Raw genomic sequence first — 22,480 nt, forward strand, 5'->3', positions numbered from 1 at the left:
ACATAGATTGAAATATGTAAGGGAAACATCCACTTGTACTATTCTGGTGCTTACACAGGACACAATGAAATGTAAGACTGCTAGCATTAATGAAGCAAAGAGCATGGTGTTTCACCCTTGTGAAATCAAACAGAAACAAATGGATTGCAAAGGTGGAAATCGGTAGTTAGTGCTAGGAACATTTAGGGGAAACGAGATTTTATTATAAAGATTTTAATTTACTCTAGGCAAGTATTTTTCTACTGAAGTATACTGAAATGTGTACATGTTAAAGTTGTTTCCTAATGTGCTTCTCTTCAGTGGGTTCTGCGTTGGTCATTTCCCCTTATATGATTACGCACTCTCTTCTTTTATGCTCCAAGCTTTCTGTTGCGTGTGAAGTCACCTCTCTCCTTCTTCTGTTCTGATTTCCCGCTGCCCACAGACGCCGGGTCACCAGTGTCCTTGAGTCGGTAGGAGGAGCAGATTCTCCTCAGTTCTCGTCAGCACCAGCTGGTCAGCAGGAAACCTCAACAGAGCCCGGAGAGCACCATGTTCTGCAGGAAGTTTAAGGATCTCAAGATCACAGGGGAGTGTCCTTTCTCCTTACTGGCCCCTGGTCAGGTTCCTACAGAGCCTCCAGAGGAGGTGGCAGGAGGCTCTGAGGGCTGCCGGGCCACTCTGCCCATCTGCCAGGACATTCCTGAGAAAAATCCACAAGGGAATCTCCCCCAAAGAAAGACAAGCCGCAACAGAGTCTACCTCCACACTCTGGCAGAAAGTATTCGAAAGCTCATCTTCCCAGAGGTGAGTGCTCTCCTTTAACAAGGACAATGAAGTTTCAAAAGTGGAAAAGAAACGGTTTTCAAAAGGAAATATTTAGAAATGAGTTTCTTGCTTTTAATGGCATGAGAAAAAAAATTCCTTGAGACATATGAAAACTGCCTTTTTAAGTAATTATATTCTAAATTGTGGGTCATCTTCTTAAGTCTCATATCTTGAATTCCTTTCTTTTTTAATTAAATTTTCCATGTATTTTGCATACCAACCACAATTTTTCTTCCCTTCTCTCTTCCTATTCCCTCCTCCCACCTCCCATCTATCCACCCCATCCACTCCTATTCAGTCAACGTGAATTTCCTTCAAAAATAATCATGAAATTCTGACAAACTTTGTGTCTTTGCTTCATCCCCCAACCTCAGCGTCCGTTATCTGTAACATGGAGCTATGTCTCACCTATCCCTGAGTGTTACTGCTCACTGAATGAAATCACCCTCCACTCTTGCCCTGGAAATACTAGACAGGTGGGATGGTGTGATCCCAATCAAACCTCTTTTAACACAGGCCAGGGAGGGGTGGGGTGGGTGGTGGTGGTGGTGGTACCTGCAGAATGGGAGGGAGACCATAAGTGAAGCTCCAAGGAATGATAGATATCAGAAAGTTGAAGACATTTGTTTCAAAGATGGTATTTATTGCATGCTACACCTTCATGACTTTTGAACTGCAAATATTTAATCATTTTTCCCAATTCCAGTCATTATATACCCAGCTTTGTTGAGACTGAGAGACATAGCCCTTCCCATGGAAATGACTTGCATTGTAGTCTTGGAAGTTTTACTCAAAGACAGAGTGAACTAGAGGGTGGCTAAAAGGGCAGTGCTCAATATTTTTCTTTAATGATTTCTGTTGCTATTTCATTTTTCTCATGAATAATTTTCTTGTCTTTGATTGTCAACATCCTCTCACACGTTACTAAACTTCCTCAAGATTATGGTTCTGAATTATCTGCCATGCCTCTAGGGTTGATGGCTGGAGATTAATTTCTGTCCACTCTCACCTTCTCCTGGTTCTTTGTATTGCTTTGCTATGCTGTCTGTGTATTCAAGAAGCTACTGGATTGCCCGCCACTGATAACCAACTTTAGTGCTGGAAATACGTCAAACAATTGTCCAGCCAGAAGTTCTGGAAGTCTCAGAGATCTTTTCTATGCCATGTTCTTTCTTTTTCCCTCCTCATCTGCTGGAGGAGTAGTCACATGCATGCCTTGCCACAGTCCAGAAGAAACAGGCAGACTATTGCAAACTATAGGGATTCTTGTAGGGAGGAATATGTTGGCTCTATTTATTGGCATTCTTCCAACAGTTAAGATCATTTGCTTTAGGGCAGCAAATGAAACCTTGATAAATATGTTTGAAATGGGTCTTGATCAGTCTGTTCTGCTTTGTCAGCTGTCCAAATATCTGCTTGGTCTTTTTTATAAAAACATCTGCTTTTCATGAGTTATGTTTTGAGTTGACACATTCAATCTTGTGTTTTCGCTTCAGTAAGTTTAATAAACTTATGAAAGATATTCAAAATTCAATTCATAGTAGTAGTTCTTACTTCAGGTTATCAGATTTAACTCTTCAATTGTGTCTTCATGGGGGATGGTAAAAATGACAATTCATTAGCCTTAGCAAATTATTAATAGGAACTCTCCCTTCAAAAAAAATGAAATGGTTGTATTTGAAGGAGCTTCCTTGATCACCAAATGACAAATTACCATTTCTACTTGAAAAGCAACAACTAAGGCACATAAAGTTAGATCATTTGTTCAAAGTGAAAGAGATAACAGTGAAGGAGAACTCTATCTCATTAGTAATTCACAGCATTATAATTTATCCTTGTGAATTAAAACATCATTGGTTTATTAAAACACTAACCTCTGAAGAGTCTTCTGGGGAGACATCTCAGTGGGCAAAGTGTTTTGTATGCAACATGAGAACCCGAGGTTAATGCTCAGAACTCTAGAAACCTGGGTGTGATGGCATACCTTCTAACCCCAGCACTAGGAAGGCTAAGGGAGATGGGCTTCTCGCTGGTCTTGCTTGCAGGCTAGACAAGCTTCATTAGCAAAACCCAGAGAGATGTCTTACTTTAATATGAGAACAAAAACAAACCCAAGAAGCAATACCCATGTTTGATTGCTGGAGTCCACCTGCCACGCAGGTAGAACATGTGTACAGACAAACACCCTTCCACATACACATTTACCACTTCAGTGTCTGGATGGAGAAATCAAAAGACATGCAACATGAAGAAAGACACTTCGTGCACCAGGCCTTTGCCAGGAAACTCTTTGCCTAGAAAAACCTTATATTTTATTTGAACCAATTCACTTTAATAACAACAATGAATGTTGTCTGATTTTTCCTAGGGAGACATATAATGTGCTCTAATTACCCCAGATAGGGCATAGTGATTGCAAATAAATATAATAAGTATTCCATCCAAGGACAGCTTTGTGAACTGATAAGCTTATTGAGGTTACTTCCAAGACTATAGGTAGTCCACAGACAGCTGTATCATTCAAAAGTCTAAACAGAAGGCAAGTGATGACTTCTCAAAGCGAAATAAAGAGTCTCTTCTTTAATTAATCTTCTACCTCTTTTAGACTCCTGAATCCCCCAAGATCAAGCACATTTACAGGACAGCAGAAAAAAATGACTGGAATCCCAGGGAGGGATGGAGTCCCTATCCACTCTCAATTTCTTTTGTTAGGGAGTGTTAACAACTTCTGTACTATGTCAATAGAATTGGTTATCACTGTATTATTGTATTTCATTGTTCTAACTATGGGGCCAAGACCATTTTGTAGGTTCCCATAGCAACCTCTCTTAAATGATGGCTGGTGGTCATGTCAGGCTCTGGTCTTGTCTGGCACAGAAGAAGCCACCAAGTACAGCACCATTATAAGACAAAGTTAGAGACCTGCAGAAGTACACTACAACATTCTACTCATGCTTCCTTAAGAATCCAATACTTCTTTTAAGGGAAGATCAGTCTGATTCAAGTAAAAAAAAAAAATCCAAAACAGCATGTGTTCCACAATCTCTAGGAATGCTGGAGAAATGCATTAAGTTTACTCCCGCCCAACATACTATGCCAGTGCATGTTAGGAGGAACGACCCAACAAAGACCCTGGAGACCATAGGAAGGACTGGAAACGCAAAGAAGGAGTTTTGAAAATAGCAAGAGAGTGCACCTGAGGGAGTACTTGTAATTGGAGAGTGAGAGAGAAAGATGTCTCTCATAGACCACACAGGGCACAGGATCAATTTCCCATTGACAGCACTGGTTAGATTTTCTCCCTTCAGGGTCCATCAGAGGTTTCAGATCAAGAGCTGATCGATATGGGCAAAATGGACTTTTCTTGCCCACTGTGGGCTTCTACGTCACTAGATAAGATAGAAAACAAGTGAAAAACTGCTTGAGTAGCAATCAATACTGATGGAAAATCAAGACCTCCTACACAGAGGAGAAGTAGCACCCCTCCCTCCCGTGATCCGCTCCTCACATGGATGTCTTCGTCAGAATGGAGAACTCCCAGAAGTCTGTGGTTTCCTGGGTTTGTATCACACTGGTGTCTATGGCTAGTGATGTAGGCTAACTGCGGAGAGGAAGGCTCTTGAGAAAATGGGTTTCTTAGGCACCTGCCTGGAATGTTCCTTAACACTCTCATGAGTTGCATTGGGCCTTTTTCTTACCTCGCCATGAAAGACTACTGGGAAGTACACCAACCTGTTCCCTTCTGAACCTAGTGCTCATCCATTAGCTCTCTGTCACAGGGTCACCCAGACGTACTCAGAGTCTACCTTTTGGTACATCTCTCTGTTTTTCTTCATCCTGTCACAGATGGGTCCCCATTCTCCATTCCCAAACCATCAAAAACTTTGCCCTATACTATAAATTTAAAATCTCTTGGAATTTGTTTTGAGGGATTATGTTTTTTTTGAATAAATTTTATATGCATTTTCTAAGCTTGATCTGCATGTTTAAAACTCAAAGTCCTTTATGAAAAAACTATTACTACTTTTATTTTTTTAACATTGCCTTCTGTGGCTAGTGGAAACTTGATGAGAGATATAAATAGATTAAGGCAAAAGGAATTTCCCAACCTGGACCCTATCCAGAAAGTTCTTGACTTTCCTCTGTGTAAACTGAAAATAAGAATCAATGATCATGTCTCCACGCCTAGACATGTGCAATTTTCATTCAAGATGCAAAGCTGAACATTTCTCCTCAATGTTCCCCTTTTTGTTTATTAAGTATAAGCAAAGATACATTAAAAGAGTTTCAAAACTGCTTATGGGGGGAGCATTGCCTATATATGTCTCACAAAAAAGAAAAATTCAAACTCTCAGAAAGCAACGAAAGAGAGTAAGACACCAATGATTGGTAAGGATTGTTAGTTCAGACCCTGGAAATCGGTACAGCTTAGATAGACCCATGACTCGTGAAATAAACAATCCTGTTGACAGATGAAATTGAGGACTTAAAAGGGAAGCAGAGATAACTGCAGATGTTTTGAGGAGAGTCTGAAATGTGAGCCGAGAGTGTGGGAAAGGCGCTGGAGTCGTGGTGAGCTGTGGAGGGGATACTGTTTAGCAAGGGAACAGCGTGTTTGGCTTGAGCTGCAGCTGAAATATTGGCAGTGTGTCCAGGGAGACTTCTTGGCCAGGAGGAAGAGATGGTATGGATTTGTGCATTACAGAGGACCTGACATTTTCTGTTTGGGGTCAGACTATTAAGCTTGACTCTCTGCGAGACTTACAGCCTTGGGACCCCCCATGCAACCAAATGCAAACTAGTCTGAGCTCACTGGTTCTTCCCAGGATTGAAAAACACGTGGGAAAGGAGTCTCAGTTCCCAACACAGCAAATTCACCACCCTCGCCGTTCAGTGAAAGTTCCCATTCTCTTATGAGAAACCTTAAGGAAACTGTTGCAAATATTTCTTTGTATTTCCAGTTTGAGCGACTGAACCTTGCCCTTCAGAGAACACTGGCAAAGCATAAGATTGAAGAAGACAGGTAAGTGATCCTGCTCTGGTTGTATGAACCCCCATCATGAAGACACTGTTCAAAATGATCCATCCTTACTGCATATATTGGTTTGTGCTGTATTTCTAATATATCTCTGAATTAAACTAAAATAAACGCATTCACTTTTAAAGATTTGAGAGAGTTGAAAGGTTGGTCTACGTGCTTTAAAAAAAAATCTGGTTTGTATTGTTAGTTTTTTGTTTACTTGTCTTTTTTTTTTAAATAAGGCTGGTCACATGGGCTTCTGGTGGATAAATTTGTACCCCTGTTCTCCATATTTAATTTGTGAATAATAGAATTATTTTTATTATACGGAGTGCAAATTTGCAGAAAACTTAGGATTTTGCATGCCAACACCACAATCTACAAACACCTTCATGCACTCTTCCTCCCCATAAGCACTTGTCTATTCTATGAATTGTCTGGGCTGGATTTTCCTGCTGAGTAGCTGCAGCCAGACTTCAGACAGGCAGCTGGGCTGAGCCAAGCAAGAGTCGGAAACTGCCCAGGAGAGTGTGAATCCTTGTCTGACAGAAGCTTTGTTTATAGGACAGACCTGACAAGCATCCCAGAGGCGCCTCTGCCTCTACCCACAATTCCCAGACAGGCTGATAAGATAGCCACCAGCCAATCTTTCTGTGCTACTGGGGCTGTCTGCGCACGTCCCTGGCAGTCAGCTTGTTTGAGATTTATTCTCGGGCCTTTGTGCTCTGAGATACCCCTGCTGCTGGATGGAGATTTGTTTTCTGCGGTGCACCCTGTAGGAGAGCCCTCAAAATCCTTTCATTTGGAAATCCTTCTTAAGGAAAAGAGAATGCTGATTCATGATGATGACCCAGTTGGTGCAGTAGGGTTTCCCCTTCTGCCTGCTGGTGTGGAGTGGCTCTGGCTCCTTCCACTTTAATTCTGGGTGCGTCTGTCCCTCACTTGCATGTTGTGCTACCTTGATCTGCCAGCAGATGAAAACACCTCAAACCTGTTCCGTGCAGCTTATTTCTGGGACTTACAAACCAACAGAACACGAATCATGTATGAAGCAGTGCACGTTCCTTGAATGAAGGGACAGAGCCCAGTTCTTATCTAATACAATCACTGTGACTCCCTCTGGATGCGGTCCCTCCCCCACTTCTTTCACTAGAGGTGGATGAACTCACAACTGGGGTGTGTGTGTGTGTGTGTGTGTGTGTGTGTGTGTGTGTGTGTGTGTGTGTGATGGATGCATCTACTGGCTGCTCCCAAGTCTTCCTGTCTGCTGCGTTTTGTTAAACAAGGGATGCTTAGTTTAGAGGTCATTGTGTGCTGGATGGAATGACTGCTCTTATCTGACAGCATATGAGGAAATGGCAGAATTAGATGGAGGAGGCTCACTCTTACTTTTTAGGGGAAAAAAATCTGCTTAAATGAAAAAAAAAAAGAAAGGAAAAATAAGTATTTGGTGTGATCGTGGATTGGCTAACAAAGGGTTTGCGAGTCTCCACATCCAAATTCAGCATAGTGTTGTATGATGATCCTGAGTCCATTTAGATAAAGTATTCCTAGCCAGCACTTTCCGTACTTGCAGGCATCACATTCCTATGGAACAGGGTGGTGCTGTGGGCCATTTTCTTGACTGCAAATATTTACTTCTAAAACTTCTTAAATTGTATCATGTTTTATTAAAAGGCTGTTTAAAATAGAGAAATATACCTGCATTTAAACTTGGCTCAGCTAATGGTAAGCTGAACCTTGCAATTAAATAGATTATTTGATACTCGTAAAGCACTTGAATAGTTTGGCAAAAGTGGCCATAATCAGTCACCATAATGAGGAGTTTTCAGAAAGCAACTAGGCAAAGATATCTCACAAAGTTGTCCAGTCAGTGTACGAAGCCAACAACGTTCTCTATGACTGAGCATCAGTGGTCATAAAAAACACGTTGTTCTTACACACAGAAATGCCAAAAAGTATAAATGATCAATTAGGAACTACAGAAAAAAAATGAAGAAGATGCTAATTTTAGCCTATGACTACAAAACCTAGACAGACAGAAAAAGAACCTAAAAATTCAGAGGAAAATCATAGCGTTAGAGCAAATTTTCTGGTAAATAAGATACATAAATTCTATTTCATTTTTTTCTACTGTTAAAAAATAAAGATGGCCCAATTGAAATTATTTCAGCTTCCTATTGATGCCCATGTTGGCTATCTTTGTATTAAGCTTCCTTTATCTGGAATGCACTGATTGGTGAGAAAAATAGATTTGAAACTAGTTTACATGTAAGACTAGGCATAAGTGTGGAGGAATAACGTCTGATATAAAGATCCCTAATCTCAGCAGCAAGGACTCCTGTGTTTTATGCTTTAGCTTCAGGAGAAGACAATACGGAACTACAGTGAAATCCACCGTAGGTAGATTTTTATCTCAGACAATCAGCCCCTTGAGAGCATAGTAGCATCTTCTTCTTTTATTTATTTTGGTGGCAGGGGTGGGGCTCAGGCCCTCTGTATACAAGGCAGTTCCTCTGCCATTTAACAGTGGCTTGTCATCCTCCTGGTGACTTGCCAGAGTAAATTCTCTTTCTCAATGGCCTCTGTGAAATGCGTCGCAGAGACAAAGGCTCCTGGCGAGGAATTGTAAGACTCCCCACACTACGCACACCTTGGGGTTTCCCCAAAAGTGTCTTGAGCTATTCAATTCAATAGGAAGCTGCTTGTTTCCTATACTGCAAGTCGAGATTCGTTTCTGGAAAATCGTTATCTTATGTTATCTATATGTTGCATATAATCTGAATTTCCAGCATTTGTTTATCAGCTTATGATTTAAGATACTTAATTATTTCCAGGAAATCTTCGGAAAAAGAAGACCTTGAAAAAATAATTGCAGAGCAGGCAATTGCAGCAGGTAATAAATAAAATTATTTAAGCATATGCAAAATTAGGATGCATACCACATTCCCAAATGACTAATATTTCTCTCAACATTTTTTTATTTATTGCTTAGCGACTCCAGTATGAAGTGTTTGAACTCTGTGTACTAAGGCAGAGTAACCCTTTCTATACTGCACGTTTTTGCGGGTCCTCAAGCATTTCCTCTTTTTAAGTGTTTATTTACTGAGAAGCAGATAAGGCTGTGTGGGAAGCTGATTCCCAGGCGTTCACATTTACAGGCTGTGGTCTTAATCCAAACTATGTCTTCCTCGTTTGCATACAAAAAAATCTGTTCCACAAGGCAGATTAAAGAGTATTTTCAAAGGTTGGAAGTAATCATGGGAAAACAGTCTGGCAGAGTTCCCACATTAATAATTAGCTCCAGGCCAAAGATAGATGAGAAGTGACTGCTGGCAATCCCTTCCAGAATATGGGTGTGAAAACCGAGAGGCTACAGGCTTGCAAAAGTACTGCTTTTATGAAATATAATGTTAGCAACGGCTACTTTGTACTGAGCCGTTCTTGGAAGATAGACACTGTTCTAAAATAATCCCCACGGCACACAATATTCCTCCAAGAAAGTAGCATTGTCTCCTACTTTACAAGAGAAAAATGTATGAAACTTCTCAGCAATAGATGGAGACCAGTTGCAAAAAAAACCACAACCAATCAAATTAGAGAGTCATGGAGTCCAGTTCCAATGGGCACATCGACAAAGCATTCACACATGTAACACAGGCTGGGAGTCGCTAAGCTATGTAAGGGAACATTACAGAAGAGGGGGCAGGAAGATGGGAAGAGTCAACGCACCAGCGAGTTTGCTGTAAGATTGTGTCTCCTAGCAATATAAGAAGCTAGACTCAGAAAGTCTCAGCAACCTGACTGCCCAATCATGAGCTGCATAAGGACATTACCAGTGGGCCTGACAAACTGAGTGGGGAGAAACCCACAAAGCCTCAGCCCTCTGCGAGGAACTGCAGGCAACTGAGGAATCTCCCAGCGCAGGAGAAATAGTCTTCCTGGGAGAAGAGCAGACCGATTAACTCATCATCCAATACCAAATGCTCAGCCCTGAAAACACACATTCGAATAGTATTACAGAGACCGCGCAGTTTTAGACTTATAGCTATATATACAGATGCGTATGGACATACAGCAACAAATTATGTAAATGAGAGGCCATGAATTTGAAAGTGAGCAAGGCAGGGTATATGGGAGGATCTGGAGGGAAGAAAAGAAAGGGGGAAATAGGTCATTATTTTACAATCTCAAAAGAAATAATAAAAGCCATAGTGCCCAGCATATGGAGGCAAGACAGAGGCCTGAGAAGAAGACACTCAAGGTGAATAGTACAATTCACACAAATATTGGCTTAGGGAACTCAAGTAACAGACCCTCCTGAAATCACCTCCCGATAAAATGGTCTTGTGTTTTAAATTAATTCCAAGTGTGGCACTTACTCTGTTCCAGCCTCTCTGGAACTTCTAGAAGATCCATGTTGTATCATTAAGAGAAAAACAGTCAGGCTTCGTCTGAAATGGTCCTTACCCTGGAATTCTAGTTGTTCTATAGTTAAAAAAGATAAAAGTAGTGTATTCTGCTCACCTCGTCATTCTTGATTTAAAATAAACAGTTTGGAGATTGTTAATCAGAGTTTCCAGGATTCTGGAAGCTTATCTGTGTTGATAAGTTGAGTGTGTGCTTTTGAGTTGAGTTGGCACTCCTGAAATAGTAAAGGAAGTTAGCCACAAATCAAGGGAGGTGGCGTTTGGTCGCACCAGTCATCCGTTCTGAGTTTGGGTTGACACACTTGCTAGCCTACTCTTTTGTGTGCTTTCAGGGGTCCCCGTGGAGGCGCTCAAAGACTCTCTGGGTGAGGAGCTGTTCAAGATCTGTTATGAGGAAGACGAGCACACGCTGGGCGTGGTTGGCGGCACACTGAAGGACTTCCTGAACAGCTTCAGCACACTCCTGAAGCAGAGCAGCCACTGCCAAGAGGCGGAGAAGAGGGGACGACTGGAAGATGCCTCCATCTTATGCCTGGACAAGGACCATGACTTCCTAAACGTTTACTACTTCTTCCCCAAGAGAATCACAGCCCTGCTTCTCCCTGGTATCATTAAAGCAGCTGCTCGCATCTTATACGAAAGCCTCGTAGAGGTGTCGCTGATGCCTCCCTGCTTCCGAAGTGACTGCGCCGAATTTGTGAACCAGCCCTATTTGCTCTACTCAGTCCAAGTGAAGAGCACCAAGCCTTCGCTCTCCCCAGGCAAGCCCCAGTCCTCGCTGGTGATCCCTGTTTCGCTCTTCTGCAAGACCTTCCCGTTCCACTTCATGCTGGACCGAGACCTGGCCATCCTGCAGCTGGGCAATGGCATCAGAAGGCTGGTGAACAAGAGGGACTTCCAAGGGAAGCCCAACTTTGAAGAGTTCTTTGAAATTCTTACTCCCAAAATCAACCAGACATTTAGCGGCATCATGACGATGTTGAATATGCAGTTTGTCATCCGAGTGAGAAGATGGGATAACTCTGTGAAGAAATCATCAAGGGTAAGGAAAAGACAATATTTTTGTCAAACATGAAGCCAGTTGTTTAATATTTAAGGGAAACAACTCACAGAACAAATGAGCACATGCCATTTTGGTAATACATCTGTCTAAAATTCTAAAACAATTTTAGGAAGTCAATTTCTTCTATGTTCATTTTCTTGTCTACTTCATTCATTACAAACATTTTTTTTTGACGTTGGTTTGCCTCTTTAAATCCCAATGACGGTGTGGGTGTGTACCTCTCATGTGCAGAAGGCCTGCCTGATCTCCAAAAAGGCCTGGTTCACAACACATTTCTTATCCCATCATTCAGAAGGTAGAGGCAGGGGAATCAGAGGCTCCTAGTCATCTTGATTATATATCTAATTCAAGGCCAGCTCAAAATAAATGACATCCTATCTCAAAACAAGATTTTGGGCAAGATACCTCAGTAGGGAAAGGTGGTTGCTGCCCAGCCTGAGTATGAGATCTGGAACTACAGGGAAGAAGGAAAACAACTCCTACAAGTTGTCGCTAGACCTCCACATGTGTTGTGGCCTGTTTATGCCCTCACTCTCACACACACACACACACACACAGAGAGAGAGAGAGAGAGAGAGAGAGAGAGAGAGAGAGAGAGAGAGAGAGAAATGTAAAGTCATTTAAAGATAAGTCAACAAATATAAAATCATAATGAAGAACTTTACAACCAAGGTAGAAGTGTTCATATGAAAATTTGGTTTTGATTATTATCAAATAGCTTAACTGTAAGAGCAAAGCTGTGGGAAACAAGTAAGTGGATTTCAATCAATATACAAATACACGCATAAATCAATAGCTTGATGGATGGCTATCGAATGTGTGTGGAAGGGAGGCCGTGCTCTCATGGTAAAGAACATTGGCAATCATTTAATCTCAGGAACAGATGCCTGCTAACTGTCTGGGGAAACCATATACATAGATAAGGAGTAACCTCAGAAACATAGCCCCCTCCCCCAGACACACTGACTGTCCCTCAAAATGAAAACAGCTGTACAGCTTTTTTCTTTTTTTTTGCCAAAACCACATTTTGCTATGTTATAATGATGTTAATGTTGTTCACTACACCAAAATACAAGTGAAGTGATGTATGCTTACTTGCTTATAACAGCAACAACAAATCCCTGCAAGTACTTGCATCACTGAAGGACAGAATTTGGTCTTCCATCGCTGTTGTTGGACAGTGGTCTATCTCTCTGTTTTGGAATTGTAGATTATTATATAGCATTGCTATATTTGATTTTATTTGTTCAGTCTCTCCTTGACGGACTCTGATACAGTGCAAACACACATGTGTGTACTTGTCTGTATGTGTACAAGTGAATTGTGTGATCCAGGGCACACTCATTTGAAGTCCCACTGCTTGTGAGACCCTCTGGGTACACTGGGACTAGAGGTTGGGCGGTACTTTTTCTTATGTTTTAGAGAATAGCCTTTGTTAAGATCTGAAGGCAAAACTGAAACCCAGACATGGCTTCTCTTGTGAGACCTAGCTATCTTAGACTGCAATCACTGGAGAAATAATCACACCCGAAAGATGTTTTCTCTTGCCATCTCCAGACAGAAAAGAAAGAAATGTTCAGATACATATTTGGAGACATTTTAGTCTCAATGCCTGCCAGATGGAACAAGAAACTCATGGCAGAAGAGAAGCTTGCTAAAATAGAAGACCAAGAAGAGAAAAAAAAAAAAGAAAAAAAAAAGGAAGAAACCATAGTGAGGAAAAGAATGAGGAGGAAGGGAAAGGTGAATGGGAACGAGGTTTCATAGGTACTACATTATGTGAGATCTCTAAATCCAGATTAAATGCATACAAAGATCATAAGAATCCAGTAGCAGAGCACTGGAAGTGATTAGGAAGCTTACTATTCTTCTATAACAAATTGGAAACAAAACAGATTACACTGGTATCCACCCCCTCCCTTGTTTCAGAACGGTGTGGGGACCCTGACTAACACACTGTGATGGGTGCTCCTTTGCTTTGCAGGTTATGGATCTCAAAGGGCAAATGATCTACATTGTGGAATCCAGTGCCATCTTGTTCTTGGGATCACCCTGTGTGGACAGATTGGAAGATTTCACAGGACGAGGGCTCTATCTGTCTGACATCCCAATTCACAACGCCCTGAGGGATGTTGTCCTGATAGGGGAGCAGGCACGGGCTCAAGATGGCCTCAAGAAGAGACTGGGGAAGCTGAAAGCCACCCTGGAGCATGCCCACCAGGCCCTGGAGGAGGAGAAGAAGAAGACAGTGGACCTTCTGTGCTCCATCTTCCCCTGTGAGGTGGCTCAGCAGCTGTGGCAAGGACAAATTGTGCAAGCCAAGAAGTTCAGTAACGTCACCATGCTTTTCTCCGACATTGTGGGGTTCACGGCCATCTGCTCTCAGTGTTCACCCCTGCAGGTCATCACCATGCTGAACGCACTCTACACGCGTTTTGACCAGCAGTGTGGAGAGCTGGATGTCTACAAGGTAGGGGAGGTGGGACAGGGATGGTCGGGCAGGCAGATGTCACCTTGGGAAAGCGCCTGAGTGAACCGCAATGCTGATGAGTAGCTCTCTGCATTTGGGTCACACAGGCTATATCTGGGGATCAGGTATTGTGCGTTAATTAGGTGGGTGTTCTCCAGCCAGAAATAGCTCAATAAGAACCAATTGTTCCCGGAGATGAGCAACACAGTGGAGAGAGGTTAGGCTGAATGGATGATTCCCGCGGTGGGAAGCGAGGCATTAGCCATCCATGGACCAGCCACTTAGCTGTGGAAACTGAGTTAAACAAGAGCTAATTAAAGGTATGACTCAGACAGGGGAGCTTTATCCTTTGTATCTTTAAAAAGAAAGAAACAAAAGGCTTATACGAACTGTCCTAAAATAGATTAATGCAATGCACGGTCTACTTGACACGTTTCATAGGCTGTAGCAGCAAACGAAAATCAGCTACTTCAGACGTTGAATGTGTCTTCGTCAGAGGCAGATATCCTCAAATTAAAGAGCTCTGCCTTTGAATCCCATCCTCTCCTTTGCTTTGTGAACAGAGCAAGTGATTTTCCAATTGTAAAACAGCAAACACAATAGCTCTTCCCAGCACCTACACCCTTGAATAATGTTCCGTATTCCATAACCTTTGTGAACAGGACCATCATGAAGATTTTGTAGATGCTCAGGATCCAGGATTCCTGAAAAGATGTTAGTGACCTCTTAGGTACCTCTCTAGGTATGGTGATCCAACAACACTATTATGTCCTGGAGCCAAATACATCATTTTCTTGAAATGAAGTATTATGAAAGGGGAGAGAAATGAAATTTCAGGCTCTGCCTGTTTTGTTTGATGAAAAGGTTTTCTTGTTCAAACCCTTTTGGCTCATTTTGGACAGTGGCAGTAAGAACAAAACATTCATTTGTGTCTGACTCAAGTCATCTGTTTAGCTTGTCCCAGCGGTTGGTGCAGAACAGAGTTCAGCACAACACAAAAGAAATAAACTACTGGGAAGAAGCAAATATTGCCTATGAGAATGCATAGACCCAGCCTGTTTCTGAGGCCAGGCTAGCAACATCTTGTGACATTCCTTACAGGAAATCTCTGAGGGAGTTGTGATTTTTCTCAGGGGAGGGGAGGGAAGGGAAGAGGACCTTGTATAATTACAGATAAAATAATTGGCACTGATTCAGTTATGCCTGATGGCCTCTTGTGGAATTCGCTGTTGATTTCTAGTTATGTTCTCCACGGAGAGCAGCTCCTTTCTCAGAACCAAAGAAACCAATCTTTTTCCAGCAAATAGGCAGCTCTAGTGCCTCAGAAGGACTTGCCACCCCGTGCTTTTAGTGACAACCACTCCATCAAGGATTCCTGGCTATATCCCCTCCAAGAAGAAGGGTGTCCATAGAGTTCCTTGACTAACGGGCTTCAATGGAAGCAGATAGCGCACAACTGATCACAACTCCCCAGCCCTCATTTCCACCTTTTCCTCATTTCTGATTCTGCATAGAAAGAGATGAAAATAGCTTTAGAAGGGTCTATTGTTAAAACACTTTTATGAATTCCTTAAGAGTTTCATACATTATATTTTGATCATATTCATTTCCCTCCCTGAACCCCTGCTTCCTCTCTACCCACCCAATGTCACATTCTCTGTCTCTTAGTCTCTTTGTGGGTACCAAGTCCAGTTTGTGTTGGCTAACTGCTTCTGGGAATAGGGCCTGCCATGAAGTGTACTTAATAGATTAGGTATCAAATCACTATAGAAAACTGACGTTTCCCTTCCAAGCAGCAATCAAATGCCAAAACTTCCTGCTTAGCTGGAGCTGAAAGTTCATTGCTACCCCACTTCTTCCATGCTGGGCTTTTGTCTGGGTAGCGTTTTCATAGGACATTTGCATGCTGTTGTAATTGCTGAAATTTCTTATGTGTAAGTACTCTGTTGTGTGTGTAGTACACTGTTTCCTTGAAGTCATCTTCTGCCTCTATTCTAACAATATTTCTGTCCCCTCTTCCAAGTAGATCCCAAACCTTGAGGGGAGTGGTGTCATATAGGCATCCCATTTAGGGCTGAGCATTCCAAAATTCTTATTTTCTACACATTGACCAGTTGTGGGCCTCAATGTTGTTTATCATCTATTGCAAGAAAGTTTTCTGGTGAGAATTGAGACATGTACTGATTTGTGGGCATAGAAATATATCACTAAAAATAATTTTGAGGCTACATCCATTTAACAGAGTAGTAATAGTAGGTTTTCACCTATAGGCATGACCTCTCTAACCACATATTTTTGGTCTCCTTGACATTATCAACTAAAGGTTCCATCTTGTAGAATGAGCACTGGATCCAATTTCTTAATGTGGTTGGTTACAGCCTTAACATTCGTGCCATCAGTGGTATATCTTGCCAGGCATGTCATTAATGTAACTGACGGTATTTACAGTTGGGTAAGATTATTACTTTGCTTATCAAATTGCCTTTGACAACCCTTTAGCACTAGCACCAGCATCATAAAAGTAAGCCATTAGGGTTGAAGTTTCCAGTTGAGTATCAGTTAAATGTCTCCATGTTCTATGCTCCAAATATGTAATGTCTTCAGCTATGGCCCATTAGCCCTAGCTTCTTTTTTTTTCTTTTTCTTTCTTCTCTTTTTTTGGTTTTGTGAGACAAGGTTTCTCTGTAGCTTTGGAGCCTGTCCTGGAACTAGCTCTTGTAGACCAGGCTGGCCTCAAACTCACAAAGATCCGCCTGCCTCTGCCTCCTGAGTGCTGGGATTAAAGGTGTGCGTCATAATAGGCAATGTTACAAGGATACGAATGATAAGTAAACAGGTATCTACTACTTGTCCTAGGTAAATGAAGAGTGAGTGAGACTGTGCTTGGTGTGGTTGAGTGATAATGGAACTTCAGTGACCTGAGAAAGAGGTGCAGTAAACGGTAGAGTCATACCTTGGCAAAGACAAGCTCAAAGCAACTCTGGAGGCATTCCAAATACTGCAGCTTGCACAAGGATAGTGGAAATGAATTAAAGTAGCTCATAATGTGTGTCCCTCCTTCCCTTTGTTCTCTTCTTGCTTACATAATTCATAATGGACTCTGTAGATGAGAATAGCATGATGTAAGGACAGGACAAGTTTGACCGCTGTGAGTAGAAGAACTATATGTGTATTTAAATTGATAAATTAATACTTAGCTCTCGGTAGCCACTCAGAGACAGATAGAGAAAGTCGTGGAAACAACAAGGAGAAGGATACTAAGCCTAGTTCAATTTTAAACAACAACTTGTTTTCCAATAGCTTTTTGAGCATCATTATTTTTATTTCTCATCTTGACAATTTGGTTTCTACCCATTCTTTGTGATTAATATATTTGAGTATTATTAATAATTTCCAAAATTCTCAGAAATATTTTAGAGAAGGTCCATATCTTTTGCTGTTATGACTCCTCGTATCTCAGTTTTACATCATACTTTTTTGTTGCATTCATATAACATTGTTGAGGGAGGGTGAGTTCAGGTGAAATGTAGTTTTATGATGGGCAATTGATCCCACTATCAGAATTCTCTAGAAATTCAAACTATGGGCTGAAGAAATGCCTCAGCCATTAAGAGATCTTGCTGATCCTCCAGGAGACATGAGTTTAGTTCTGAGCACTCACACAGCGAGTCTCACAACTGCCTGTAACTCCAGCTCCAGGGAATCCAATGCCCTCTTCTGGCGTCTGTGGGTACTCATACACAACAGTTTCCAAACACACATATACATAATAAATATAAGATAATGAATAAAAGTGAAATCGAAAAACAAATCTAAACAACAAATACATGTTTGTACAAAAGCTATTGTATATAGTTTTTGCTGCTGCTTGTTTGCTTTTCAGGGAAGAACACGTGTGGTTAGTAGTAGACTACAATAGAGACCGTTTGATTGGGTCTTCCCAGACTGTGCAGTCTTTCAGTTCACTTCCCTGAGCTCAACAATCGGCATCTTGTCCGTTTTATGAAATGAAAAGTTACCCTTACCATTGTCGCGGCTTCTCCACAGGGCCAGAACACTCCAGTTTCTGCCGTGTGGCTCTGTTGGGCCGGCTCCTTCCCAGCTGTTATTTAAAGGACAAACTATGTTCTCTCCAGGTGGAGACCATTGGGGATGCATACTGTGTGGCCGGGGGACTGCACAGGGAGAGCGACACCCATGCCGTCCAGATAGCCCTGATGGCACTGAAGATGATGGAGCTCTCCAACGAGGTCATGTCTCCCCACGGAGAACCCATCAAGGTAAGACAACGGCAAATGGCAGATTAGTTGGTTGCCAAAAACCTGGTACATTGGCCAGGGTTCAGTTTTAAAGAGGAAGGTCTTACCTAGTTTGTTTAGATGTGTGTGTTTGTGTGTGTGTGTGTGTGTGTGTGTGTGTGTGTGTGTGTGTGTGTATTGGGGCATCACCATAGGCTGTTACACGGCCTTACAAGAAAATTGAGATAAGTGAAGATGCTTTGCAAGTTGTTTTATCAAAAACATTTCCTAGAGATCTACAGCAGAGCAGTGCTTTCCTGCAGTTTGGAATCATATGCCAGACCTCCATCGCTGCAGCTTTGGCATAAAACCATGCTGAGCAGAAAGCTGCATCTTATTCTGGTGGTCGAAGGACAGTCTGACACCTGCTGGGAATTGAACCAGCAAGGTGGAAATTCTTGCATCACTACTGTTGCAAGATATGAGCCTGGCAAATGTGCTCTCTATTAAGCATGCTATAGACAGTCCCAAAGCTCCCATGACTGTACTCATGGTTGGAAACACAAGGGACACAGTCCCCATGGGAAGCTGACCTTCCCAAGCCCAATGCGTGTGTGCAGCATTCAGTCAGCTTTATGCAGCTAGTACGTGCCAGGCAGTTTAGAAAATGAAGTATCTGTTTTTCAGCAATAACAGCGGATATATCCCCTTAGGAAATTGACTGTGGAATGACTATTCTAAGTCTATAGAGGACTATTGAGAGGTGCAGATTGGATATGGTTAATTTCCCTGTCTGTTATGTTTTTATTTGCAAGTTTTTTATAATAAAGTTTTAATAAAAATATAAAGCTGAAAGAATATTGACTACAAAACCAACAGGATTCTCTAGGCATGAACACTGTTAGACTTCGAAATGAGACATAAACAGAATAATGTACTATTGTGGGCCGGGCAGTCATGGCACACGCCTTTAATCTCAGCACTTGGGAGGCAGAAGCAGGCAGATCTCTGTGAGTTCAAGGCCAGCCTGGTCTACAGAGTCAGTTCCAGGATATATCAAGGGTTATTAAAAGAAACTCTGTCTTGAAAAAAACAAACAAACAAACTAACTAAATAAATAAGAATACTGTACTACTGCAAAAAAAGAAAATAAAAGCAAAATACCAATGGTTGGCTTAATAGATAAAACCCGAGTGGATTATAGGCGCTGTCTTATAGTAAATTGACCACTTAATGTTAACACTCTTTACTTAATGACTTTTCAGCTATGAGCTCTAAAAATAATACAGAATTCTATCCTCCCAATTTTCAGTATCCAATTTCAAGGAATAAGCGAAACATAAAAATAAAGCTATGGTGAAGGCAAGTTTAGTTCTGGCCTTCTGTAACCTTAAGAGAAGCCGTGTGTCTAAGCCTTCACGAGCTTCTCAAATTCGTCGGTCAGCTCATTCATAGATTGTTGTTGCCTACGTCCCGACATTCACTAGTGTGAATCCGCAGCCGTTTGTTGTACATTGATTCTGTACATCATGAGCCTGAAGAACTTACAAGAAGGCTGCCAAGTTTTCGGTGTAAAATATCTGGGACTCTCGCTAAGAATAACCAAGTAGATTGGAGTCTGTTGAAGAGTTAGGCTTGTAGTGCATGAACAGAAGGATCCATTCCAAAATAGCAGCTTTACGCACCTGCTGGGTAGGATGGTAGGAAGGCTGGTATCAGCTACAACTGTCTACGCACGCACTACATGTTCCAGCATGGTGAGTTAAGAGTACTTGAACGTTTCCCATGGTGGCTGACATCCCAGCGAATGACAGACAGATGTTGCATGGCCTTCCATGACTTAACCTTACACACAATAGGCATTTCCGCCTCTGCTGTCATTCGCAGCAGTCACCTGTCTGCTCAGGGGAAGGAGCACAGCTTCCAACTCTGCAGAAGATGGGTACAAAATCCCTTACAGCTGTGCTTCAATAGCTTCCCGGCGTCTCACATGAGCAGATTTAGTTTCTATCCTTGAATTTTTAGAGAAGAAACACATGGTTATTTTTTCATATTTTGGTAAAAGAGTTCATAACATCACAATAAATATTAAAAACTATCTAGACTGTGAGCAATAAGGTCAAGATTGCCACTTAAATTATTTTATATGTCAGATCCCTATCAGAAGATTAATGGCAGGATTTTTGTTAGCCGCCTCAATGTAGTCTTTCTTATTTTTGCAGCTAGGAGAATTATTTATAGTTAACCTTAAAGATAATTACCTGGGTAATAACAGGTTAGCCTTAGTGACCTGTGAAACGGATATTAATTAGGCCTTTTATTGCCTATTCATCTGTAGACCTGTGAAATACCTGATGATTTAGAGACTCACAGTGAACAACTCAGGGTTGAGGGGGGAATGCTCTTAGCAGACAGGGAAACGTGAGTGTGTATGGAGGGCTACACACTGTGATTTAGACATTGTCTCATTTAATTTGGGGGACAACATTTGAAGGCTGGCCAAGTTCCTTGGGAGTCAGGATTTGAAGTCTTGGATTGGCCTGGTTTCCTTACGGAAAAGCAAAAGCTATTTCCCTGGTGTTTCTTTGTTCGGTTGTTTAATGTGTTTGTTTGCTTGTTTTCCTAACTCTGAGCTGTCCCCTAGCATAGTCACATGCGTGTATCATGAAGTCCCTCCCTACTACTGTCCTCATTCATCCTCATCCCCTCAGACTGGAAAACTCTGAGCAGGCTATGGGTAGAGAGCTGAGAATTGGATTCACAGTGAAAGTCATTAAGAGGCAGGAAAGAGGAAAATTCGAATCAGGTACTTTCCTTGCTTAGCCGCCTAGGAGATTAAATAGGCAACATCAAAACAATCCTCCAACCAAGGGCTTCCCTATTATAAGGTTCCCTTTGAGAGTTACTGAGAGATGCAATTCCTTTTGCCTTTCATTATTTTGCTGTCTTTTCCCAGGGGAAAGAAGTTCATTCAAACATGCTGATCATCTTATGGGTGACCTTTTGTTCTTAAATTTGGGGTAAACGTGAGCTTGAGAGCTGGAGAAGGGGAGACAGGGAGAGCTGGGTGGGAGGAACGTGTGGGGATTTGGCTTTGTCTGTGAGGGGAATACACTCACATTACCTATGAAATAAAAAATAAAACGTTATGGTAAACTTATTTAAAAAATCTGAAAATCAATATACACAGAGAAACTGCAGCAAAAGAGTTTGCCCAAGAGAACACAACCTTCTTAGCATGGTTGTGCTAAGTTTGCATTTATGCAACTTAATATTGTACAGTTGTTACTGTGTAAATCCATGTTCTACTAAGGATGGTTGATTCTCCTAGGTACAGGAGACAGCTAAGTTTTGCTTCTTAGTGTAGGCTTCTGGCTTTAGGAATCCCCACCCCTGTTTATAAAGGAAGGAATAAGCAGAGGGAGGCACAGGAAGCAGATCTTCAGAAGCCTCCTCTCCTGATGCTCTGCTCTGAGAACAATGGAGAATTTTGGGGCAGGACATCTTGAGCGATTCTAGTAAGGTTGCTAGCAAATGCCCAAAGTTAGTTGTAAAACTAAGAAATGCCTGAACTGGAAAGACGGCTCAGCGATAATCAAAGACAACGTGCAGCCTTGGTGAGTTCTCTCCTCAACAGTCAAAGGTAGGAGAGACCCCCCTCCCCTGCCACGGAGCTGGCCTCGGACCTCCACGGTTTGCTGTGCTACGTTCCATCCCCATCTCTTTTTATTTTTGAGGCAGGATTTCTTCATGCATCCCTGGTTGTCCTGGCACTCACTATGTAGATCAGACTGGTCTCAAAACCACAACAATAAAAACCTGTCTCTGCCTCTGCCTCTGCCTCTGCCCCTGCCCCTGCCCCTGCCCCTGCCCCTGCCCTTGCCCTTGCCCCTGCCCCTGCCCCTGCCCCTGCCTCTGCCTCTGCGGTGTTAGAATTCAAGGCATGAGCCACCACACCTGAATAATAAATGCATTTTTAGAAATTAAAAACATGCCGAGTCTTTTAATTGCAAGCAAGCCCTCAGATAACCGGGTCTTCGGCCTTTATTTAAAGGACTTATAACTAATAAAACTTTTCAGAAGAACAGCAGGATATAGAAGCTGAAAACAACAAGCATACCATCATATCCTTACTGTCTGTTAACACACTTGCTGTGGCCTGGCCGTCGATTAAGAATGTGTGAATTCTTTCACTTCCTCAAAGGCCTGGATCTCTAAGAGAAGCCCGTTTAAAAGCATTTCAACCCAGTTCCAACACTTGGGGGTGGAAACAGGAGAATCAGACATTCAAGGTTCTGCTCGGCTATATAGCCAGTTCCAGGACAGCTCAGACTGTATCTTCTATTTAGATATCGCCTAAGTTTCATGTTGTATGAGTCTGGATTTTAGGTTCCTGAGTCTAGACAGTATAGAATGCAGTGACAGGGATCTGGGTCCCGGACACTACAGTTT

The 22,480-nt window shown here is 42.0% G+C and overlaps 1 protein-coding gene across 1 annotated transcript in view; it reads left to right on the top strand.

Annotated features, from left to right (window-relative positions):
* Gucy1a1 (guanylate cyclase 1 soluble subunit alpha 1) overlaps positions 1-22,480 on the top strand; it is a 53,720-nt gene that overhangs the window by 25,478 nt on the left and 5,762 nt on the right. Inside the window, exons 2-7 of the mRNA XM_048424540.3 lie at positions 425-786; positions 5,769-5,830; positions 8,665-8,723; positions 10,590-11,299; positions 13,305-13,790; positions 17,927-18,070. Of these exons, the coding sequence (XP_048280497.1) occupies positions 532-786; positions 5,769-5,830; positions 8,665-8,723; positions 10,590-11,299; positions 13,305-13,790; positions 17,927-18,070 (1,716 nt within the window). The 5' untranslated portion in view covers positions 425-531. The remainder of the gene's footprint in view (positions 1-424; positions 787-5,768; positions 5,831-8,664; positions 8,724-10,589; positions 11,300-13,304; positions 13,791-17,926; positions 18,071-22,480) is intronic.

This window comes from Myodes glareolus, chromosome 20 (genome assembly GCF_982192425.1).
Source record: "Myodes glareolus chromosome 20, mMyoGla1.1, whole genome shotgun sequence".
Taxonomy (NCBI): domain Eukaryota; kingdom Metazoa; phylum Chordata; class Mammalia; order Rodentia; family Cricetidae; genus Myodes; species Myodes glareolus.